Below are 19,270 nucleotides of genomic sequence, written 5' to 3'. Positions count from 1 at the left end.
CTACTAAGGCCATCTGAATGCATCCAAATCGGAATCCATAAATGAACCAAAGGATCTGCAAACACCTGAAGGCCAGATCTGTGATGTTTCAGATTGGAGATTCAGAAACATGCAGGAAGTTCAACTACAACATCCAGAAAGCCATCCCCAATGCAAAACACAATTCTGGACCAACCTGGAGTCTCAGACAGATACCCAACAGCTGTGGCTTGCGCACTATTAAGTTTGATAAAAGTGAAACAAGGCGGTATCATTAATTGCGATGTTTCTCTTTCAGACGAGCTCAATACCTTCTATGCTCACTTCAAAAGAAAAACTGATCAAGATCCCTTGCGAGCCCCCACAGCCCCCAGTGACTTTGCTCCCCGTTTCTAAGGCTGAGGTAAACAGAACCTTCAGGAAGGTGAGTCCTTGGAAAACGCCTGCCCTTGATGGTGGTGTAGTTGTGGTCAACAGTGGTCCATCCTTCTGCCTTTGCAACAATGGAAAGTAGCAAGTTCATCTCAGCAACTCTCCCTTCCAGAGTTCCAGTAATTTGGGGTAACTTCTTTAAGCTGGTCTGGTTGAAGCCCACAGCAATGACAACATGCTAATGTTTCTGTTATAATAGTGAATGGAATTCAAAAGTCCTTCATTGAAAGGCATTGCAGTTTTTTTTTGTTTAATAGCCTGAGCCCCTTCAATTTCTATTTATATTGCTTTGAACCGTTGGTTTTATGGTCCACAATCAGTTTTGTACCACAAATCAGTCGCTATTGACATCCAATGTGATAACCGTATTCTTCATGAAACTAGTAGTTTTTAATCCCAATACCATTATATGGTAAATATTCCCAAGGATGTGTCCTTGCATCCTTTATTTATTTAAAAAAATAAACTTCAGCTCTCAATCTCATTCATCCATCACTGTGGTGGTAGTTGAGTGCACCTAACTAAACAATACCTTGATTTTTAAATTGCCTTTTGGTTTTCAAATATCTGATTGTTCTCTGCATCTACCAAGTGTAAAAACCTCCCAGTTATCTACATCCCTCTGATTCTGCCTATTGATTGTACTTGAAGTTAATTATGTACTTTTCACAGCTGTTTCTTTAGCCCCCAATATCTAAGTCCTTAAATTCTCTCAATAGAGCCTTCTGCTTTGTCTTTCTTTCACTTTCAGGCCCCCTTATCTCTGTGGCCTCGTGTTGGCAACTGCTGTACTATCTTCTGAAGTGCTTGGTGTCAAATTTTATTAACTCTCCTGTGAGTTGCCTTTGCATATTTTACTACATTTAAAAGAACTGAAATTATAAAACTGAAGGGTATTGCATATAAATCTTCCTTCTGCCTTTGCAACCATGGTAAGTAGCAAGTTCATCTCAGCAACTCTCCCTTCCAGAGTTCCAGATCTCAGAGGTGTCGTCATACACAAGAATAATTGGAAGAAAATTAATTCCAGTGTGCACCACTGCAGCTCCAAACGAGGAGTCCCTGACCATTCAGTCAGGGAGTGGCACACAGAAAAGAGAGAAAAATATTTTTATATGGGAGGAATGGGAAATAATTGGGTAGGTCACGTCTCCAGAATGGAGGACCATTGCCTTCCCAAGATCGTGCTATATGGCGAGCTCTCCACTGGCCACCGTGACAGAGGTGCACCAAAGAAGAGGTTCAAGGACTGCCTAAAGAAATCTCTTGGTGCCTGCCACATTGACCACCGCCAGTGGGCTGATATCGCCTCAAACCGCGCATCTTGGCGCCTCACAGTTCGGCGGGCAGCAACCTCCTTTGAAGAAGACCGCAGAGCCCACCTCACTGACAAAAGACAAAGGAGGAAAAACCCAACACCCAACCCACCAATTTTCCCTTGCAACCGCTGCAACCGTGTCTGCCTGTCCCGCATCGGACTTGTCAGCCACAAACAAGCCTGCAGCTGACGTGGACATTTACCCCTCCATAAATCTTCGTCCGCGAAGCCAAGCCAAAGAAAAGAAGAAGAAACCTCTCAGATTCAATTGCAGAAATTATTTGTTTTCTAAATAAATTGCAATGTTAATGTGCAGCTTTCAGAGAATCTGAATTTTTTAAATAACAATACTCAATGTAAAATGCTCCCCAGGCATAAGGCACTTGTCTTCCTTCCATGCTGGTTTTCTCTCTGCTTTTTCTCTGTCCTTGGCTCCCTCAGTGGTGATAAAGAAGGCAATTCCAAACTTCAGTTGCAATTAATTCCTGAACTTGATTTTGAAATTGCTCCTGGCTTCAAAAGTACCAGTATTCAAAAGGGCAGTTTTCATCCCAACTAATGAGAAATCGCCTGAAATCCTGCTCATTATAATAGCACAGTCAGCAAATTCCTGCCTTATCACTAAATTCTCAGCACTATGAATTCATTGACATAATTAATTCATTGTAGCAGTGGCTAAACAGAGTTGGGAAGAACGAGACCAGTAGCCAGTGGGCTTGTTTGCACTCCGGTTGTTTGTCGAAACTTCCTGCACTGCACCTTATAAGGCCACGGGTAAGTCCCGCCCTCGCGCTGGAAATGATGTCATGACATTACTGCGTGCATGTGGACCTGATCGGGCCAGTGCAAAACATGACCCCGGCGGTGCCATCTTGACGTGGCTGCTCTGCTGCCGTGACTGTAACATGCGGAGCATGTTAGTGATGTGTACATCACCTCCCACCACCTCAGAACCGGCAATAGTGTCCTGTGCCCCCAAGTCCTGTATTGATTTTGCCTTCAGGGGCCTGCCCCTATGCTTAGCTGGCTGTAGGGCAACTGGCTGGCTGAGGTTGAGATGTGCAGGCTTCATGTGGTAGGCTAACAGTTCCTCCCTGCCCCCAATATCTAATGTGAACGTGCTGCCGCTATTGCAGACCACCTTGTAGGGACCTTCACGGGGTTGTGGGGTCAGTGTGCACCTCGGCAAACAAACACAGAGTCAGTTGTCTTTAAGTCTGCAGGTACCGAGGTGGGGTGGTGTCTGTGGTGTGAGGGAGTCTGTGGTGCAAGGGAGCTTAACCTGTCCCTCAGTTTTTGCAGTGTTGCCCCTCCTGTATCTGTGCCCTTGGTGGCGGGAAGCAATTCTCCAGGGAGGGTTAAGGGGGCTCCATATACCAACTTGGCCAAAGAGACCTAGAGGTCCTCCTTGGGTGCTGTCCAGATGCCAAGGATCACCCAGGGGAGCTCGTCCACCCAGTTGACTTTAGGTGGTAGTGGAAACGTTCTGCTAGGCCATTGGACTGTGGATGGTAGGCGGTGATGTGGTGGATTTTCGTGCCGAGGATGGAGGTGAGTTGTGTCCATAAGGCTGAGGTGAATTGTGCCCCCCTCTCCGTAGTGATATGGCCTGGTGTCCCAAACAGGGATATCCAATGTGTGAGCACTGCCCTGGCACAGGAGTCTGCAGATGTATCATTGAGGGGATGGCCTCGGGCCATTTGGTGGTGGGGTCGACCAGTGTAAGGAGATATCAGGCTTCTCGTGAAACGGACAGGGGACCGACAATATCGACGTGGATGTGGTTGAATCATTGTCTGGGTGGTTTGATCTGCTGGATGGGAACTTTAGTATGTCTGTGGACTTTGGAAGCTTGGCAATGTATGCAAGTGCAGGTCCACTCAGTGACCTGTTTGCGTAGGCCTTGCCATACAAACCATACAGCGACCAGTGGTCTTGATGGACAGGTGCAAGAGGTCATGGATGGAATGGAAAACCTGTCATCTCCACTGACCCAGGATGACAGGTCGGGGCTGGCTGATGGACACATAGCAGAGCAGGGTGCGGTCACTGTCTGGCAGGAGGATGTCTTTGAAATGGAGGCCGGTGATGGCTGTGTGAAAAGCCTGGGTCTCCGCATTGTCTTCTTGTGCCCGTGCAAGCTTGGAATAGACTAGGCCTGGTGTCAACGACTGGATGGTAGGCCTTGAGAGGGCTTCAGCGACAAACATTCTCCTTGCTGGAGAGGTGTTGAATGTTGGTGGTGAATTCTGAGACATATGCTGAGTGGTGTTGCTGGCGGGCCAACCAGGGGTCGGAAACCTTTGAAAAGGCTTAGGTGAAGGGTTTGCTGTCGGTAAACACAATGAAAGGCCTGCACTTGAGAAAATAACGGAAGTGCCTGACTGTGAGGTAGAAGGCTAGAAATTCCCGGTCAAAAGCACTATATTTTAACTTGTGGGGCTGCAAATGGGGGCTGAAGAAGGCCAGTGGTCTCTAATGCCTGTACACCCCCTATCACTGTGGCCGATGTGTCGACTGTCAGGGAGGTGGGAACATCCATTCTTGGATGGACCAGCAGCGTGGCGTAGGCTAAAGCCTCCTTGGTCCTTTCAAAACCCATGGCTGCCTCCTCACTCCAGGCCAAGTCCTTCAGTTTGGCGGTCATCATGGCATAAAGGGGGTACGTGGTTCGTGCTGCAACGGGTAAAAATTGACCATGCCAACGAATACCTGAAGGCCCTTGACCATGTTGGGCCTTGCGAACTGCTGAATGGCCTCCACCTTCTCTGGCAATGGTGTCGCTCTGTCCTTGATGATCCCGTGGCCAAGGAAATTGATCACCTTCTGGGCGAACTGGCACTTTGCTGGGTTTACCATGAGGCCAAAGTCAACCTGGCAGGAGTAGCTTTTGCATAGGTAGATAGAGTGTTCCTGGTGGTTCCTGCTAGTGATGAGGATGTCGTCCAGGTAGATGAAAACAAAGTCTAGGTCTCTGCCCACTGTGTTCATGAGCCGCTGGAAGGTCTGTGCTTGTAATGGACAGACAGTGTTCACCACCTGGTGGCACTGCTGTGCTCCTGTTCGAAGGACACACTACCTGCCAATCAAGGTCAAAGACTCACTCCAAGCTATCAAGGTGACTCTTGCAATTGGCCCACCTAAATCACTAGGTGCTGTAGTTCAGGCAGCCTGCCCAGACTCAGCCCTGACCTTCACCCAATTGGCTCAGGTGAATCACCTCAGCTGAGCCCCTGCACTTTGGCTTCGAGCCATTGGCCACAGCAGTTAACGGGGCCCAGCCTGCCCCGAGTGATTGGCCCCCCAAGTACTGCCTGAGGAACTATAAAGGACGATGTGCCCCTTTGTTCTGTCTTTGGACTCCTAGTGACACAGAGGTAGCACCTTTCACACTGGGTTCGGGTGAGTCTCAAGGTCAGATAGCAAGAACTGTGTCCGTACCAGTCAAGGGGTGGGGGTATATAGTATAACCTTGATCCTTCTGTTGAACGTGTATGTTCATGTAATTTCCCCAGTCTTCTGTCGGTTCCTCCCTCGTTATCCGAAGTGTATATTTACCCCTTGCGTATTGTGTGTGTATGTGTGTAGAAGTTTGCCTAGCATATTGACCCTGTGGTCCCGTTTGCATCCCTGAAATAAACATGTGCTTTGTATCTTAACTTTGGTCTGGTTCTTAACCTGTGGGACCCATACGAACCCAAGCAACAGCACTGCGTTTCTAAGTCCGAAAGGCATGCGCAGGAATGCGAACAGTCTGAAAGGCATGATGATGGCCGCCTTCCCGATATCGTCTGGGTGGACAGGGATTTGGTAGTAACCTTGTACTAAATCAATTTTGGAGAAAATGGTTGCGCTGTGTAGGTTGGCTGTGAAATCCTGTATGTGGGAGACTGGTAATCATTGAGGTGCTGGTAGTCCCCGCAAAGTCGTCAGCCCCCTGTGGCTGTGGGCACCATGTGCAGCAGGGATGCCCACGGGCTGTCGGACCTACAAACAATCCCCACTCCTCCATTTGTACTCCTCCTTGGCTAACTGCAGTTTGTCTGGGGGAAGGGATCTGGCCCTCGCATGGAGTTGGGTGGGGGGGGGCCTGACTGCTGCAGCATCCATACTGTTGGGTCCAGAGGCATCTGGACCCGTCGGGGTCACCAATGTAACAGTAGCTAAATGGAGTTGGGAAGAACGAGACCAGTAGCCAGTGGGCTCGTTTGCACTCTGGTTGTTTATTGAAACTTCCTGCGCTGCACCTTATAAGGCCACAGGTAAGTTGTGCGCTCACACTGGAAGTGACATCATGATGTTACCCCACGTGCATGCAGACCTGACCCAGCCGGCGGAAAGGACGACCCGGCAGCGCCATCTTGACACGGCTGCTCCGCTGCCACGACCTTAACATGTGGAGCTGGTTTGCATGGTGTCAGTGTTATGCACCGCCACATCATTTCAAAATTAATAAAAATGAATGTTAGTCGGTAGTGGTGGATATTACATACAGTACAGAAATTATTACCCTTAAAGCATCAGATTAGTGTATTCATCTTTCACATGCAGATTCATATTGGAAAACATAATACCACAACATTAATATTTCATTTTTATTTCTTCCTATTTGACTGACTGTAAAATTTCTACAAAATGCTTTATTGAATTTGCATTAAAAACAACATGCTGAGTAGTGTTATAATCAGTATTAGAAATTCCAAGAGGACAGTCTTGATTAATCCTTTTATACCCCGTGTTAGGATTAGTTCAACACGCATTCCCTTCCCTGGACTTCTCAGGGCTGCGAGAGTGCAATGTTGTCTTTGTATGTTGCCCAGAAGAGCATCCATCCAGTAACAGTGCTTGCATTCACTATCCAAGGGCCTGGACCTACCTTTTATGGTCCTTCAGAATATGAATGTCAATATATGTTGAATTTACAGCAAATCTCTGCATATTGGAATTTGTCCTGTGGAGATAGAGATGTGATCCTTTCAAATGTATTTCATCCAAGCAGCATCAATTTGTCAATTATGAATTCCTAGAGGTTCTAACCTATTGACTGCCATCAAAGCAAATAGGATCTCTGAATATTTCTGAGTGCTGGACATAAATTACCTTCTCATTTTACGTGTATCTGTCTATTTTGATGTTTTATATCCATCCATAGTTTTGTCCATATTACACCCCAAATCTGGAACTTTCTCCTGCAAAAAGTTATGAGTGTTGGAGTAACCAAAGCTTTCAAGACTGAGATCAACAAAAGACTTTGTTTTTAAGGAATTATAGAGCTAAGCAGAAGAGGGAAATTGTGGTGCAAATAACCCGGTGATGTAATTGAATGCCAGAAAAGGCTTGAGGGACAATATGGCTTATTCATGTGACAATATTTGAAATCTAAAAGATAGTAGAATTCCTATTTGGAACCCATAATGAAATATGAATCAGTGTTCACTTTGGCTAGTTAACTTCAAGATTCTTGTTAAAATTAGCAGGCGTACTTACAAGGGATTTTCTGTAAGATTCTCCCCAAAGATGTTCACTCTGACCAAACAGTATTTATTTTTATAATGTATTGTTATTCTCTTATCTGAAAATAATCTGTTACTACATGGTCTTTATATTAAAGTAACTGGTGCAGAAAATTCTAAAATTATTTTGATTATAATTACAATCAAATTGTAGACATGATTGCGATGAATTTTGGAAACAGTTGTTGAAGGCATCCACTTTCACACAGATAGTATCTGATCAATTACAGTAACTACCCATGAAGGTGCCTGACTAAAGTTCAATGTTATCTTTCATAGTTTCTGTAACACTTGGAGCATAATTAATACAAGTGTCATTGCTAACTGCAATTAGGGTAAAAATGAACAGCTACTTCAGCAAAGCATTCCATCTGGTTCTTTAATAGATAATTCTAAAACCTGACACAAAAAAAATCACATTGATTAGGATGGATACATTGTGGATATCCTTAGCTCTTCACAAAATCGTAGACAGCAATGTAGATTAGAAACAACGCGTAAGTAAAGAGAATAAGTTAACTAAAAGGCTTCTGACAATATATTGAAAGAAACAAAATAAGAATTAGCGTGGATGCCCTTTGTTGTGCCTTAATAGTTTATTGCTGCAAATTATAGAAACTTAAGCTTTTACCTTTAAAATTGACCTAGTTAATTGATACCATGAAAGCAGTAGATACTTACATTTTTACTTTCTAAGGTTGTAAGATATTCCAAGCTAGACCTTTCTCTTAGTTAAGTGACACTCGTGTTAAATAAATTTATTCCCCAGATGGAGTTTAATGCAGATAAGTGTGAGATGTTACATTGTGGTAGGGCTAATCAAAATAGAACATATATGGTGAATGGTGGGGAATTGAGGAGTGCAGTAGAACAGAGGGATCTAAGAATAATGGTACATAGTTCCCTGAAGGTGAAGTCACATATGGATAGGGTGGTGAAGAAAGCTTATGGTATGTTGGCTTTTATAAATCAGAGCATTGAGAAAAGGAGCTGGGATGTTATGTTAAAATTGTAAAAGGCATTGGTGAGGTCACACTTGGAGTATTGTATACAGTTTTGATCATCAAAGAATAGGAAAGATATCAACAAATTGGAGAGAGCGCAGAGAAGATTTACTATAATGTTGCCGGGGTTACAGAGTCTAAATGATAGGGAAAAGTTAAATAAGTTGGGTCTTTATTCTTTGGAGCTTAGAAGGTTGAAAGGGGATTTGATTGAGGTATTTAAACTTATTAAGGGTATTAGAGATGATGTGGAGAGGCTTTTTCCTTTAAGAAAGGGGGAGATACAAACAAGAGGACATCAGTTGAGAGTTAGGGGGCAAGGATTCAGAGGAAACATGAGGGGGGGACTTCTTTACTCAGAGAGTGGTGGGTTGGAATGAGCTTCCAGACTAAGTGGCGGAGGGAGGCTCGATATTAGCATTTAAGGAGAAGTTGGAGATGTGTATGGACCAGAAAGGAATGGAAGGTTACAAATTGAGGGTAGGTCAGAGGGGTTAGGTGGGAAAAAGTGTTTGGCATGGACTAGAAGGGCCAAGTTGGCCTGTTTCTATGCTATAATTGTTAAATGGTTATACATAGGTATATGGTGAGATTGCATCTGGAGTACTGCGTGCAATTCTGGTCTCCTTACTTGAGGAAGGATGTACTGATGTTGGAGGCAGTGCAGATAAGTTTCACCAGGTTGATTTCTAGGATGAAGGGGTGCGTCTATGAGGAGAGATTGAGTCATCTGGGATTGTACTTGCTGGAACTTAGAAGAATGAGAGGGGATCTTATATAAACATATAAAATTATGAAAAGCATAGATAAGAAAAAGGTAGGTAAGTTGTTTACATTAGAACCATAGTAGACAACAGGCCATTTTGCTCTTCTAGTCTGGCAAAATATCATTCCACTAGTCCATTTGCACCCAGTCCATAGCCCTCTAGACCTCTTTTCTTTGGCTTGGCTTCGCGGACGAAGATTTATGGAGGGGGTAAAAAGTCCACGTCAGCTGCAGGCTCGTTTGTGGCTGACAAGTCCGATGCGGGACAGGCAGACACGATTGCAGCGGTTGCAAGGGAAAATTGGTTGGTTGGGGTTGGGTGTTGGGTTTTTCCTCCTTTGCCTTTTGTCAGTGAGGTGGGCTCTGCGGTCTTCTTCAAAGGAGGCTGCTGCCCGCCAAACTGTGAGGCGCCAAGATGCACGGTTTGAGGCGTTATCAGCCCACTGGCGGTGGTCAATGTGGCAGGCACCAAGAGATTTCTTTAGGCAGTCTTTGTACCTTTTCTTTGGTGCACCTCTGTCACGGTGGCCAGTGGAGAGCTCGCCATATAATACGATCTTGGGAAGGCGATGGTCCTCCATTCTGGAGATGTGACCCATCCAGCGCAGCTGGATCTTCAGCAGCGTGGACTCGATGCTGTCGACCTCTGCCATCTCGAGTACCTCGACGTTAGGGGTGTGAGCGCTCCAATGGATGTTGAGGATGGAGCGGAGACAACGCTGGTGGAAGCGTTCTAGGAGCCGTAGGTGGTGCCGGTAGAGGACCCATGATTCGGAGCCGAACAGGAGTGTGGGTATGACAACGGCTCTGTATACGCTTATCTTTGTGAGGTTTTTCAGTTGGTTGTTTTTCCAGACTCTTTTGTGTAGTCTTCCAAAGGCGCTATTTGCCTTGGCGAGTCTGTTGTCTATCTCATTGTCGATCCTTGCATCTGATGAAATGGTGCAGCCGAGATAGGTAAACTGGTTGACCGTTTTGAGTTTTGTGTGCCCGATGGAGATGTGGGGGGGCTGGTAGTCATGGTGGAGAGCTGGCTGATGGAGGACTACATCCTGGTGCGAGAAAGTGACAAACAAGATGTGCTCCACACCAGGGTCATGCCTAGCGCGGAATGCCACACTGACCACCGGCTGGTTCGCTGCAAGCTCAACCTTCACTTCAAGCCAAAGCCCAGGAACAATAAAGCCCCCAGAAAGAGGTTCAATGTTGGAAAACTGCAGTCAGACGAAGCGAGAGGAAACTTCCAGGCAAACCTCAAAGCAAAGCTCGACGTTGCAACCCGCCTCACGGACCCGTCCCCTGAAACCCTCTGGGATCAGTTGAAGACTACCATACTGCAATCCACTGAAGAGGTACTGGGCTTCTCCTCCAGGAAAAACAAGGACTGGTTTGACGAAAACAGCCAGGAAATCCAGGAGCTGCTGGCAAAGAAGCGAGCTGCCCACCAGGCTCACCTTACAAAGCCGTCCTGTCCAGAGAAGAAACAAGCCTTCCGTCGCGCATGCAGCCATCTTCAGCGCAAACTCCGGGAGATCCAAAATGAGTGGTGGACTAGCCTCGCCAAACGAACACAGCTCAGCGCGGACATTGGCGACTTCAGGGGTTTCTACGAGGCTCTAAAGGCTGTGTACGGCCCCTCACCCCAAGTCTAGACCTCTACCACCCATGTATCTATCCAGTTTATTCTTGAGTGATCCTGCATTTACCATGTCAGATGGCAGCTCATTCCACACTCTCACCACTCTCTGAGTGAAGAAGTTCTTCCTAAACCTTTCTCTTTCCCTTTTCACCCTCTTGTATTTATCTCTCCTAATCGAAGTGTTAATAGCCTACTCGCATTGACTCTGTCAATACTTCTCATAATTTTGTAAACCTCTATCAAATCTCCCCTTATTCATCTACACTCCAAGGAATAAAGTCTTAACCTTTTAAATCTTTCCCTGTAACTCAACTCCTGAAGACCTGGCAATATCCGAGTAAATCTTCTCTTTCAATCTTACTGATATCCTTCCTGAAGTTTGGCGACCAGAATTACACACAGTACTTCAAATTTGACCTCACCAATGTCCTTTACAACCTCACCACAACATCCCAATTCCTGTACTCAATATTTTGATTTATGAAGGCCAAGATGCCAAAAGCTATCTTTATAACCCTGTCTACCTGTGACGCCACTTTTCAGGGAATAATGTATCCGTATTCCCAGAACCTTTTGTTCCTCCGTACTCCTCAGTGCCCTACCATTTTACTGTGTATGTCCTACCTTGGTTTGTCCTTCCAAAATGCAACACCTCACATTTGTCTGCATTAAATTCCATAGCTATTTTCTGACCCATTTTTCCAGTTGGTCCAGATCCCTCTGCATGCTTTGAAAGCCTTTCTCGCTGTCCACAATGCTTCCATTTGGTAGGGGAGACCAGAACTAGGGGACTAGCCTCAAGATTCAGGGTACTGGATTTTGGACAGAGAAGAGGAGGACTGCTTTTCCCAGAGGGAGGTGAATCAGTAGAATCACTGCTCATTGAAGCAGTAGAAGCAACCTCAGTAAATACATTTAAGACAAGGTGGGATATATTTTTACATAATTACATAATTGGGGAATTAAGGGACATGGGGTAAAAGGCAGGTTGGTGGCGATGAGCCCATCAGATCAGCCATGATCACATTGATTCTTGTGTTCTTACTCTACAAATTACATCAAGATACTTTTCATTGCCCTCTGACATTCCATGGGAAGGAAATATGATATTATTGTTATTTTCTGCATTTGAGAAATCAGGTCAAAAATCAGAAGAGGAACGCAGTTTACTATTGGGAGGGAACCTTACATGGAGTTTAAAGATGAGATGGGCATGCATTGGAATTTCACATCTCTCACAAGATTTTTTTGGGGGGGGGGGAATGAATGATAAGTTAGGGGCAAAATTATAGTTTTCAGGGTTAGAAAGATGAAAGGTATTTCATTTCTGAGAAGATTGCAGGGCCTGGTAAACAGAGGTTTAAAAGGGAATAAGGCCTTTCAAATAGCAGTTAACGTAAGAACTGGCAGGGGAGGTTGGTTGGGTGGGTGGAAATATAGTTGGAAAAGCACCCAATAATCAGGAGATTGCTATCCTGGAAAAAAAGATGATATTGAAAAGGTATGAGAGGGAAAGTAAGCAAAGCCTGAGAAAGGTGTGCGGTGATTTACACGCAGGTATTCTTTTCAACTTCTTTACTTGATAATCACCAATATTACTTCTTATTGCTAAGGCATTAAGAAATTGTCATCAATGAAATATTGCATAATTTTTAATCTTTTTAATAAAATTTAAATTCTCCCTGAATATTCTACTATGTGTTTTCATTTTTCCAACATGTTATATTATTAGCCAACTTTCACCCAGGCCTCCACTTATAGCTGTCCTTAAGTGACTTCAAGGGTGTGTAGCAGTGTGGTAGTTCATTAATTTTAACATTCTCTGATTCTCCCTGTGGGAGAAGAATAGAACCTACATGTGAGGTGAACCCGGAAATCCACCACGTGGCATTTTGTTGAATGAAACTTACTTTCCACTGCATTCAGCACTGTTGTTCACTGCATCAGCCTCTGAGCCACTGTTGTCTTATAAGACATAATAGACCAATTCTATACCTAGACTATAGCATAAGTATCAAAACTTTCCAAAATCCCTGCACAAAAGGAGCAGAGTTAACAGTAGCTGTTTTGAAATTACTGGTGAACCTCAAATGCAGTTGCTGCAGCACTTTCCTTACAAGTGTTCAGACACAGGATAGCTATCTGTACTCCGCTTATTAAGCACTCTGCATTCCAAGAGAAGAACATACAATAATTATTTCCAGTTCAAAGGCAAAACTTCAGCAGCTCCTAAAGCCATTGTTCACTGACTTTGTTTTTTCATAATGGTTAAGAGCTGAAGGACTGTGATCTGAAAGGGAAGAAAAAGGGAAATAAATGATCGCATCAGAGGAATTGGGAAACGGGACCAAGATTCGAATCCTGCACCGTTTGTAAGGAGTTTGTATGTTCTCCCCGCGTCTGCGTGGGTTTTCTCCAGGGGCTCTGGTTTCCTCCCACCATTCAAAAACATGCCAGGGGTGTAGATTAATTGGGTATAAATTGGGCGGCATGGACTCATGGGCTGAAATGGCCTGTTATCATGCAAAATGTTTACATTTTTTAAAAATCAATTTAAATTTTTTAAAATTTAAATTAACATCTTACAGTTGAACAATGAGGAGGAATAAATTTCCCAATTTTCCCAACATGTTTCAGCTGTAGATGACAAATTAAGTCAATTTTCTCAAATAACACCATGTTAATTACAGACAGACTTATGGATTTAAATTAGTTATTACATCATTTAATTGCATACTTCTATTTTCATACTTGGTGCCTGAGACATTTTACTGTCTGAGTGCAATTGCTCTTCGGCAGACAGAAATATTTGTTTCCATTCTTTTTATCTATCAAAAGGAGTAGAAATATTTACAGATGAATCTAAAGATTGCATCAAACCTCTTCTGAAATATTCAATTATTTATCCATTATGTTGAAAAGTCTTGTCTTTTTGTTATGTTCATATTAATTACACTGGAGACTCTGAGCTCTGAAAATAACTCCATTATGATGTTGTTCGAGGAGAGGTTCAATTATGAAATGTTCATTTCTTTCTCTTGGTCTTTTAAATATCCCTCAGCCCACTACAAGGACATCTGTTCATTTTACATTTATTGGACAATGAGTGAACACTTCTTTCCCAGAGGAAGACATCCACTTATTTATATGCAAGCTAAAAGAATGAGGACTCAAGGGACATGCCAAAGTTCAGAGGTCATTTGATTCATTTTCACTTTTGTTTGTACAAATGCATATTGATGAAGATGAACAATAATGATGTATTCATGAGAGATAAAAAGAAATGACAAGATCAGAGTCTGAAACATGGAATATTGTGAATCTTAATAATTGATCTTATCCTTGGATTCCAAAGCCCTAAATTAGCAAACCACTGAAGGTTTCCTCACTTCTACAGTATGAATCAGTCTCTTCTCCCCATCCCTTCATCCCACCTCACACACACCTCATTAAATCTGGAACAAGAATCGATATCGTGAAGATATTAAAGAGCTTTGTTAAATCACTGTAATTATTAAGATTCTTGTAATCCTCTATTGTTTAAGTATTACCAGATGTACAGTTGAAGATCAAACAGATTATCCAAGATGATTAAAAGGTGTAAAGAAGTATGGGACAAAGGCTGCCTGTGAACGTGGCTTAAATTCTCCTTCTTTGTTATATATCTTCATAATGTTTACATGGAAGTGAATTTGAGAGTAAATAATTAGAGAAAGATAGATTTGAGCAAATGAAGAGGCATCATCCATGTCGAGAAATGGACCGTCAAAAATGTTTGAGTTTGGGGCTCTTTAAAAATCCTCCAGCTGCTCCTTGTTTGCACGATGTTCCAGTATCTGCAGATAATGTTTCTCCCCAAAGCATACTTTGAGAAGAATTCAGTAAGTGTATAATTGGCAATAGGTGGAAGTTCAGTGGGGATAACCCAATACCGGAACATCCTTTTTCCATTGATTTGAAATAGAATGAAGTCTTTGGCAGGGAACGGAGAGGGTGGTGCGTCATAAGCAAGCAGCAGATTTTTAGATTTATTTGGATATCATTTCAGCAGAGAGATGGGCTGAATGGCCTGTTCCTGTGCTGTACTGTTCTGTCTTCCTTAATTTCTTACTATCGTTGTCCCCAAGTCAGTTTATTTGACATTAAACCCACTCCCATTCTATATTTAATGCAAACTCCATCATCTTTTTTTCTTTTATTGTAAAATTAATGTAAATATTTATTCTGGAATGTTCACATTATGGCATAAGGTCAATGTGTCTCTATAAATACAATGGAAGATTACTTGAGTAGTATTAAAATATTGTAACCTAAAGGATGTTTAATTACATTAACATGGAAAAATGTGATCAGAAGGATCTGGAGAACATTTTCAAATCCTCTTATCCCAGGCATACCCTGTTTATTAAAGCCCCTCTGGTCATGCTGGGAAACTGATTGCACTGGAGCAGACGGCTTGAATGCTGAAGTTTATTCCTTTATCATTGCCTTTGCAGTGACATGCAAGTACCACTTAAATTGATATTATTGTTGATTCAACCAAACAGATGCACTGTACATACAAAATGTAAACTTCTCATTCATAATACAATCTCTCACAAAACTGCATGTTCTTGTCGTATCATATTTGATCTATGTAGTGATCAAACAGTAGATATGAATTATTCACCTGAAGGCAAAAATCTTTATAATCATTATAAATTGTTTGCAAATTCAACACATGGATAAAAATAATTTCTGTAATAAGCAGAAGTTGTTTGCCTTTCATTGCGTGCCATCTAAGTAGCCATTATAAACCAGAAGCCTGGAATTAGACTAATTCCAATTTGTACTATTTAACAAATTTGGTGTTTTGGCAGCCTCTCCACTAACTAATGGCTTGCAGTCTCACTTTATTCCTATAGGTGGTGCACTTTATAAGCATTTCCTTCCGTCAGAGCATTACATGCCCTTATATTTCCTCAATAACATGAAGTACATCGAGCCCATTGTTAACTTGGCCTTTATGAGCTTCCAACTTTAATGACAGTTATAAATAGAGTTGGTAACAATTCACCGTTTGCTCAGTCAAGAACATTCAATGAAAAAGAAGAGGGTTTTATCTCACATTCTTTCTTAAAATGATATCCACAAAATATATTCAGCCATAATATTATTTACTCCTATAATAGTTTAAAAATTATTAAGAATCTCCTCTGACTGATTTTAATTGTGGTGAATTATGAAGCTGGTGCATAGTTTTTGAGTTATTGCTGGAACTTCTTCCCTAAATATCTCTGGCCTTCCACACAAATTCAGTTGATTGAAATAGCTTTCCCCAACATTTAAAAACAATTTTCTCAATATTATTTGAATAATCATTTTATTACTTAGGTGTTACTTAGAGTATCTCTTGATAATATTCAAACAGTTGCTTGTATAACCATATAACAGTTTATGGCATGGAAACAGCCATCTTGGCCCTTCAAGTCCTCACCGGTTCACTCAAACAACTCTGCTAGCTCCCCCCACCTATTCTCCACCCATAATCCTCTAACCTCCTCTTATCCATGAATATATCCAGCCTCCTCTTAAATGAAAGAATTGACTCTGCCTCAACTATTTCCTCCAGAAGATTATTCCATTCAGCCACCACTCTCTGAGTGAAGAACCATCCTCTAATGTTTCTCCTAAAATTTTGCCCCCTTACCCTCAACTTGTGTCCTCTTGTTTCAACCTCCCCTGCTCTCAGGGGGAAGAGTCTACTTGCATCTAGTCTATCTATTCTCTTCATAATTTTAAACACCTGTATCAAATCCCCTCTCAACCATCTACGTTCCAATGAATAAAGTCCTAACCTCTTCAATATTTCTCTGTACCTCAGGTATTTTAAGTCAGGCAACCTCCTTGTAAATCATCTCTGCACCCTCTCCACCTTATCTATATCCTTCCTCTAATTTGGAGACCAGAACTGAACACAATATTCCAAACCTGGCCTCACCAATGCCTTAAACAGTCGCAGCATCTTTCACAGACCCAATTGTACACAATATCTGTTCCAAGTATTTGGGAAGATTGTAGAGGAATACATATCTTGATAAAGTCAATAATCAAAACTGACTTCCAGTGATCATGTTGACAAACCTCCACTAAGGCTGATGCCAGTCTAGTTTCACATGTCATTTGTTGGTCTATTAAAATGGCAGGATTAAGAATGGCACTGGCCCACGACACTTCTACTTTAATTGTATTTTTCAGGCTCTCAGAACTGAGGATTGCCTTCGTTCCCTCAGTCCATCCTTTTTTTCTTATTCCCCAACCACTATCTCGTAAATAATTCCAATAAAGGGTCTTGGGTTTGAAATGTCACCTGCCTCCCTTTCCACAGATAAGATGCGAAGTTTTTTTGAATATTTACCATTTTATTTCAGATTTCCATCCTATGCAGTTTTTTTAATATTAATTTCTGAAATTGCCTCCTTCAGTTTTGACTATGTCTGACATGTAGGGTTTCAATCGTTTCACTTCTTTCTCAAATAGCTTTTAATGTGTAGTACATAGAGTCAAATAAAGAGAATTCTGTTTTCTCGGCAGTAAAAAGACTTTATTCACTGTATGTCTCTTGGTCATATTTGCATAAGGCATGTTGTTCTGGTATCACTTTACCCTAATCTAAAGGCAACCTAAGAATGTGAGACAAAGCAACCTTTGCTTGCATAAAGAAGAACAAATTATATATTGTATTTAATAGAGATACGGTATTAATTAAACTAACACTCATATCTGGAGATCGGTGGGAGCACGCCTTCCGCTGGCGTTACTTGCCAGTGACATTCTCCGTGAGGGAGAGAGGGCCTGGGGACTGTCGCCATTTCCACTAGGCTTCGACTCTGAGCTGGATTCACAGATTGAATCAGGGGTGTCAGGTCTGCTGAGCCGTTTGAGGTCTGTTTTCGAAGCTGCCCTGGGCCTGGTGGCACCGAAGCCACATCTTCCCTTGTTACTTGCTTCAGATTCTGTGGCAGAGCCATTGCGCTCAACCACTGTGGAGCAGTTAAAAGAGGCGCTGACTCGACGTGGCTTGCGACTGGAGCTAGCTGAAATTGCAGTGAATGATGGCATACCTGTGTGAAGAGACGGGTATAACACCCCAGTTGTTGATAGCTCAATCTGACTGGCTGACTTGGAACTTGACATAGAACTACCAACAGGAAGGGAACCAGTGTTTGAATGTTCCAACTCTTCACTACGTTGGCTGGGTATCTCTGACCCATTTGACTTTTGTTGACCTTCAATGGCACAGGAGGTTGCATTACAGATTGTGGTAAATTGGTTAGCCATTGGCACCTGTTGCTCAATTTTCTGGAACTGTTTCTGGTCATCTTGAAGGGATTTGAAGCTAGACGGGGGTGTAAATATCGGATACATTGTGGACTCCACTTGTTTCTCCAGCAATAGATTATAACGGCTAGGCGCAGTGGGGATTGTCGATTCCGAGCGCCTGCATATGGGGATGCAGATTTGCTGAGCACTTGAACTTTTCTGTGATTTGTTGATGTAAAGATCTCCCACGTCCTCTTTCATTTTAGGGTAATATCCAAAAAGTCCCAGCTCAACCTTCTTACAGCCCAAATGAATTATTTCGAGGATGTTTAAGAACAGGGAAACTGCAGCAATGCTCAGCATAAATAACATGAAAACTGTCTTCTCGGTTGGTCTTGAGATGAAGCAATCAACAATGTTGGGGCAAGGGAACCGTTCACATTTATACAAAGGATCAAGTCCGAGTCCATAGAGCAAAAACTGGCCCATCATAAATCCTACTTCGACCACAGACCTAGTGAGAATGTGTAAGACATAGGTGCGTAGGAGAGACCCTCTTAATGGAGCTTTGTTCAACTTTCTGCGCTCTAACTGTCTTAACTCGCGTTCCAATCTTCGCCTATCTTCCACCATGGTCTCAGTCTCTTCCAGTTCACCCTTCAGCTCAACTTTCTTCTTCTGCCTTTCTTTTTCCAGTGCCCTGAGTCTGTATAGGGCATGGCCCATATACACCAGGGACGGTGAGGACACAAAAATCACCTGCAAGACCCAATAGCGTATGAGAGAGATTGGGAAAGCTTTGTCATAGCACACGTTCCGGCAGCCGGGCTGCTCCGTGTTGCAGATGAATTCCGATTGCTCATCATTCCACACATCTTCAGCTGCCACACCCAGGACAAGCATGCGGAATATGAAAAGGATGGTCAGCCATATTTTCCCAACAGTTGTGGAGTGGACGTGTACTTCCTCCAAAATCCCACCAAGGAAATTCCAGTCTCCCATCTTCAGTGCTTTATTTCAGTATGGAATCCTGATGACAGAAATTATCATAATGTTAAAAATGCAGTTTGCTCAACTAATCAACCTTAAGACAGCCCAAGTGGATCATTTCGAGGATGTTTAAGAACCGGAAACGGCAGCATTGCTCACCAACTAGCTGGAGTTCACAAACATTTTCAATCTCTCACTGCTGCAGTTGGAGGTTCCCACCTGCTTCAAAATGGCATCAATTATTCTGGTGCCCAAGAAGAGCAGAGCGAGCTGTCACAGAGACTATCAGCCAATAGCACTCAAATCTACTGTGATGCAATGCTCTGC

At 42.9% G+C, this 19,270-nt stretch overlaps 1 protein-coding gene and 1 long non-coding RNA gene across 5 annotated transcripts in view; one reads left to right on the top strand and one right to left on the bottom strand.

Moving 5' to 3' along the window:
* Window positions 1-19,270, top strand: part of LOC138741532 (uncharacterized) — a 44,783-nt gene that overhangs the window by 6,551 nt on the left and 18,962 nt on the right. For 3 of the 4 annotated variants that reach the window (XR_011343558.1, XR_011343560.1, XR_011343557.1), the window contains exons 3-4: window positions 278-403; window positions 13,713-13,846. This is a non-coding gene — a long non-coding RNA (uncharacterized lncRNA). The remainder of the gene's footprint in view (window positions 1-277; window positions 404-13,712; window positions 13,847-19,270) is intronic. The other variant, XR_011343559.1, reaches the window with a different exon arrangement.
* Window positions 17,223-18,955, bottom strand: gja9a (gap junction protein alpha 9a). Its single transcript, XM_069895753.1, has one exon. It carries the CDS (start codon window positions 18,953-18,955, stop codon window positions 17,408-17,410), a length of 1,548 nt encoding a protein of 515 aa, XP_069751854.1. The 3' UTR covers window positions 17,223-17,407.

The sequence above is a fragment of the Narcine bancroftii genome, chromosome 8, assembly GCF_036971445.1.
Source record: "Narcine bancroftii isolate sNarBan1 chromosome 8, sNarBan1.hap1, whole genome shotgun sequence".
In the NCBI taxonomy this organism is placed as follows: Eukaryota; Metazoa; Chordata; class Chondrichthyes; order Torpediniformes; family Narcinidae; genus Narcine; species Narcine bancroftii.
Note: the sequence above shows the minus strand (reverse complement) of the source record. Positions and strands in the feature narration are given on the sequence as shown.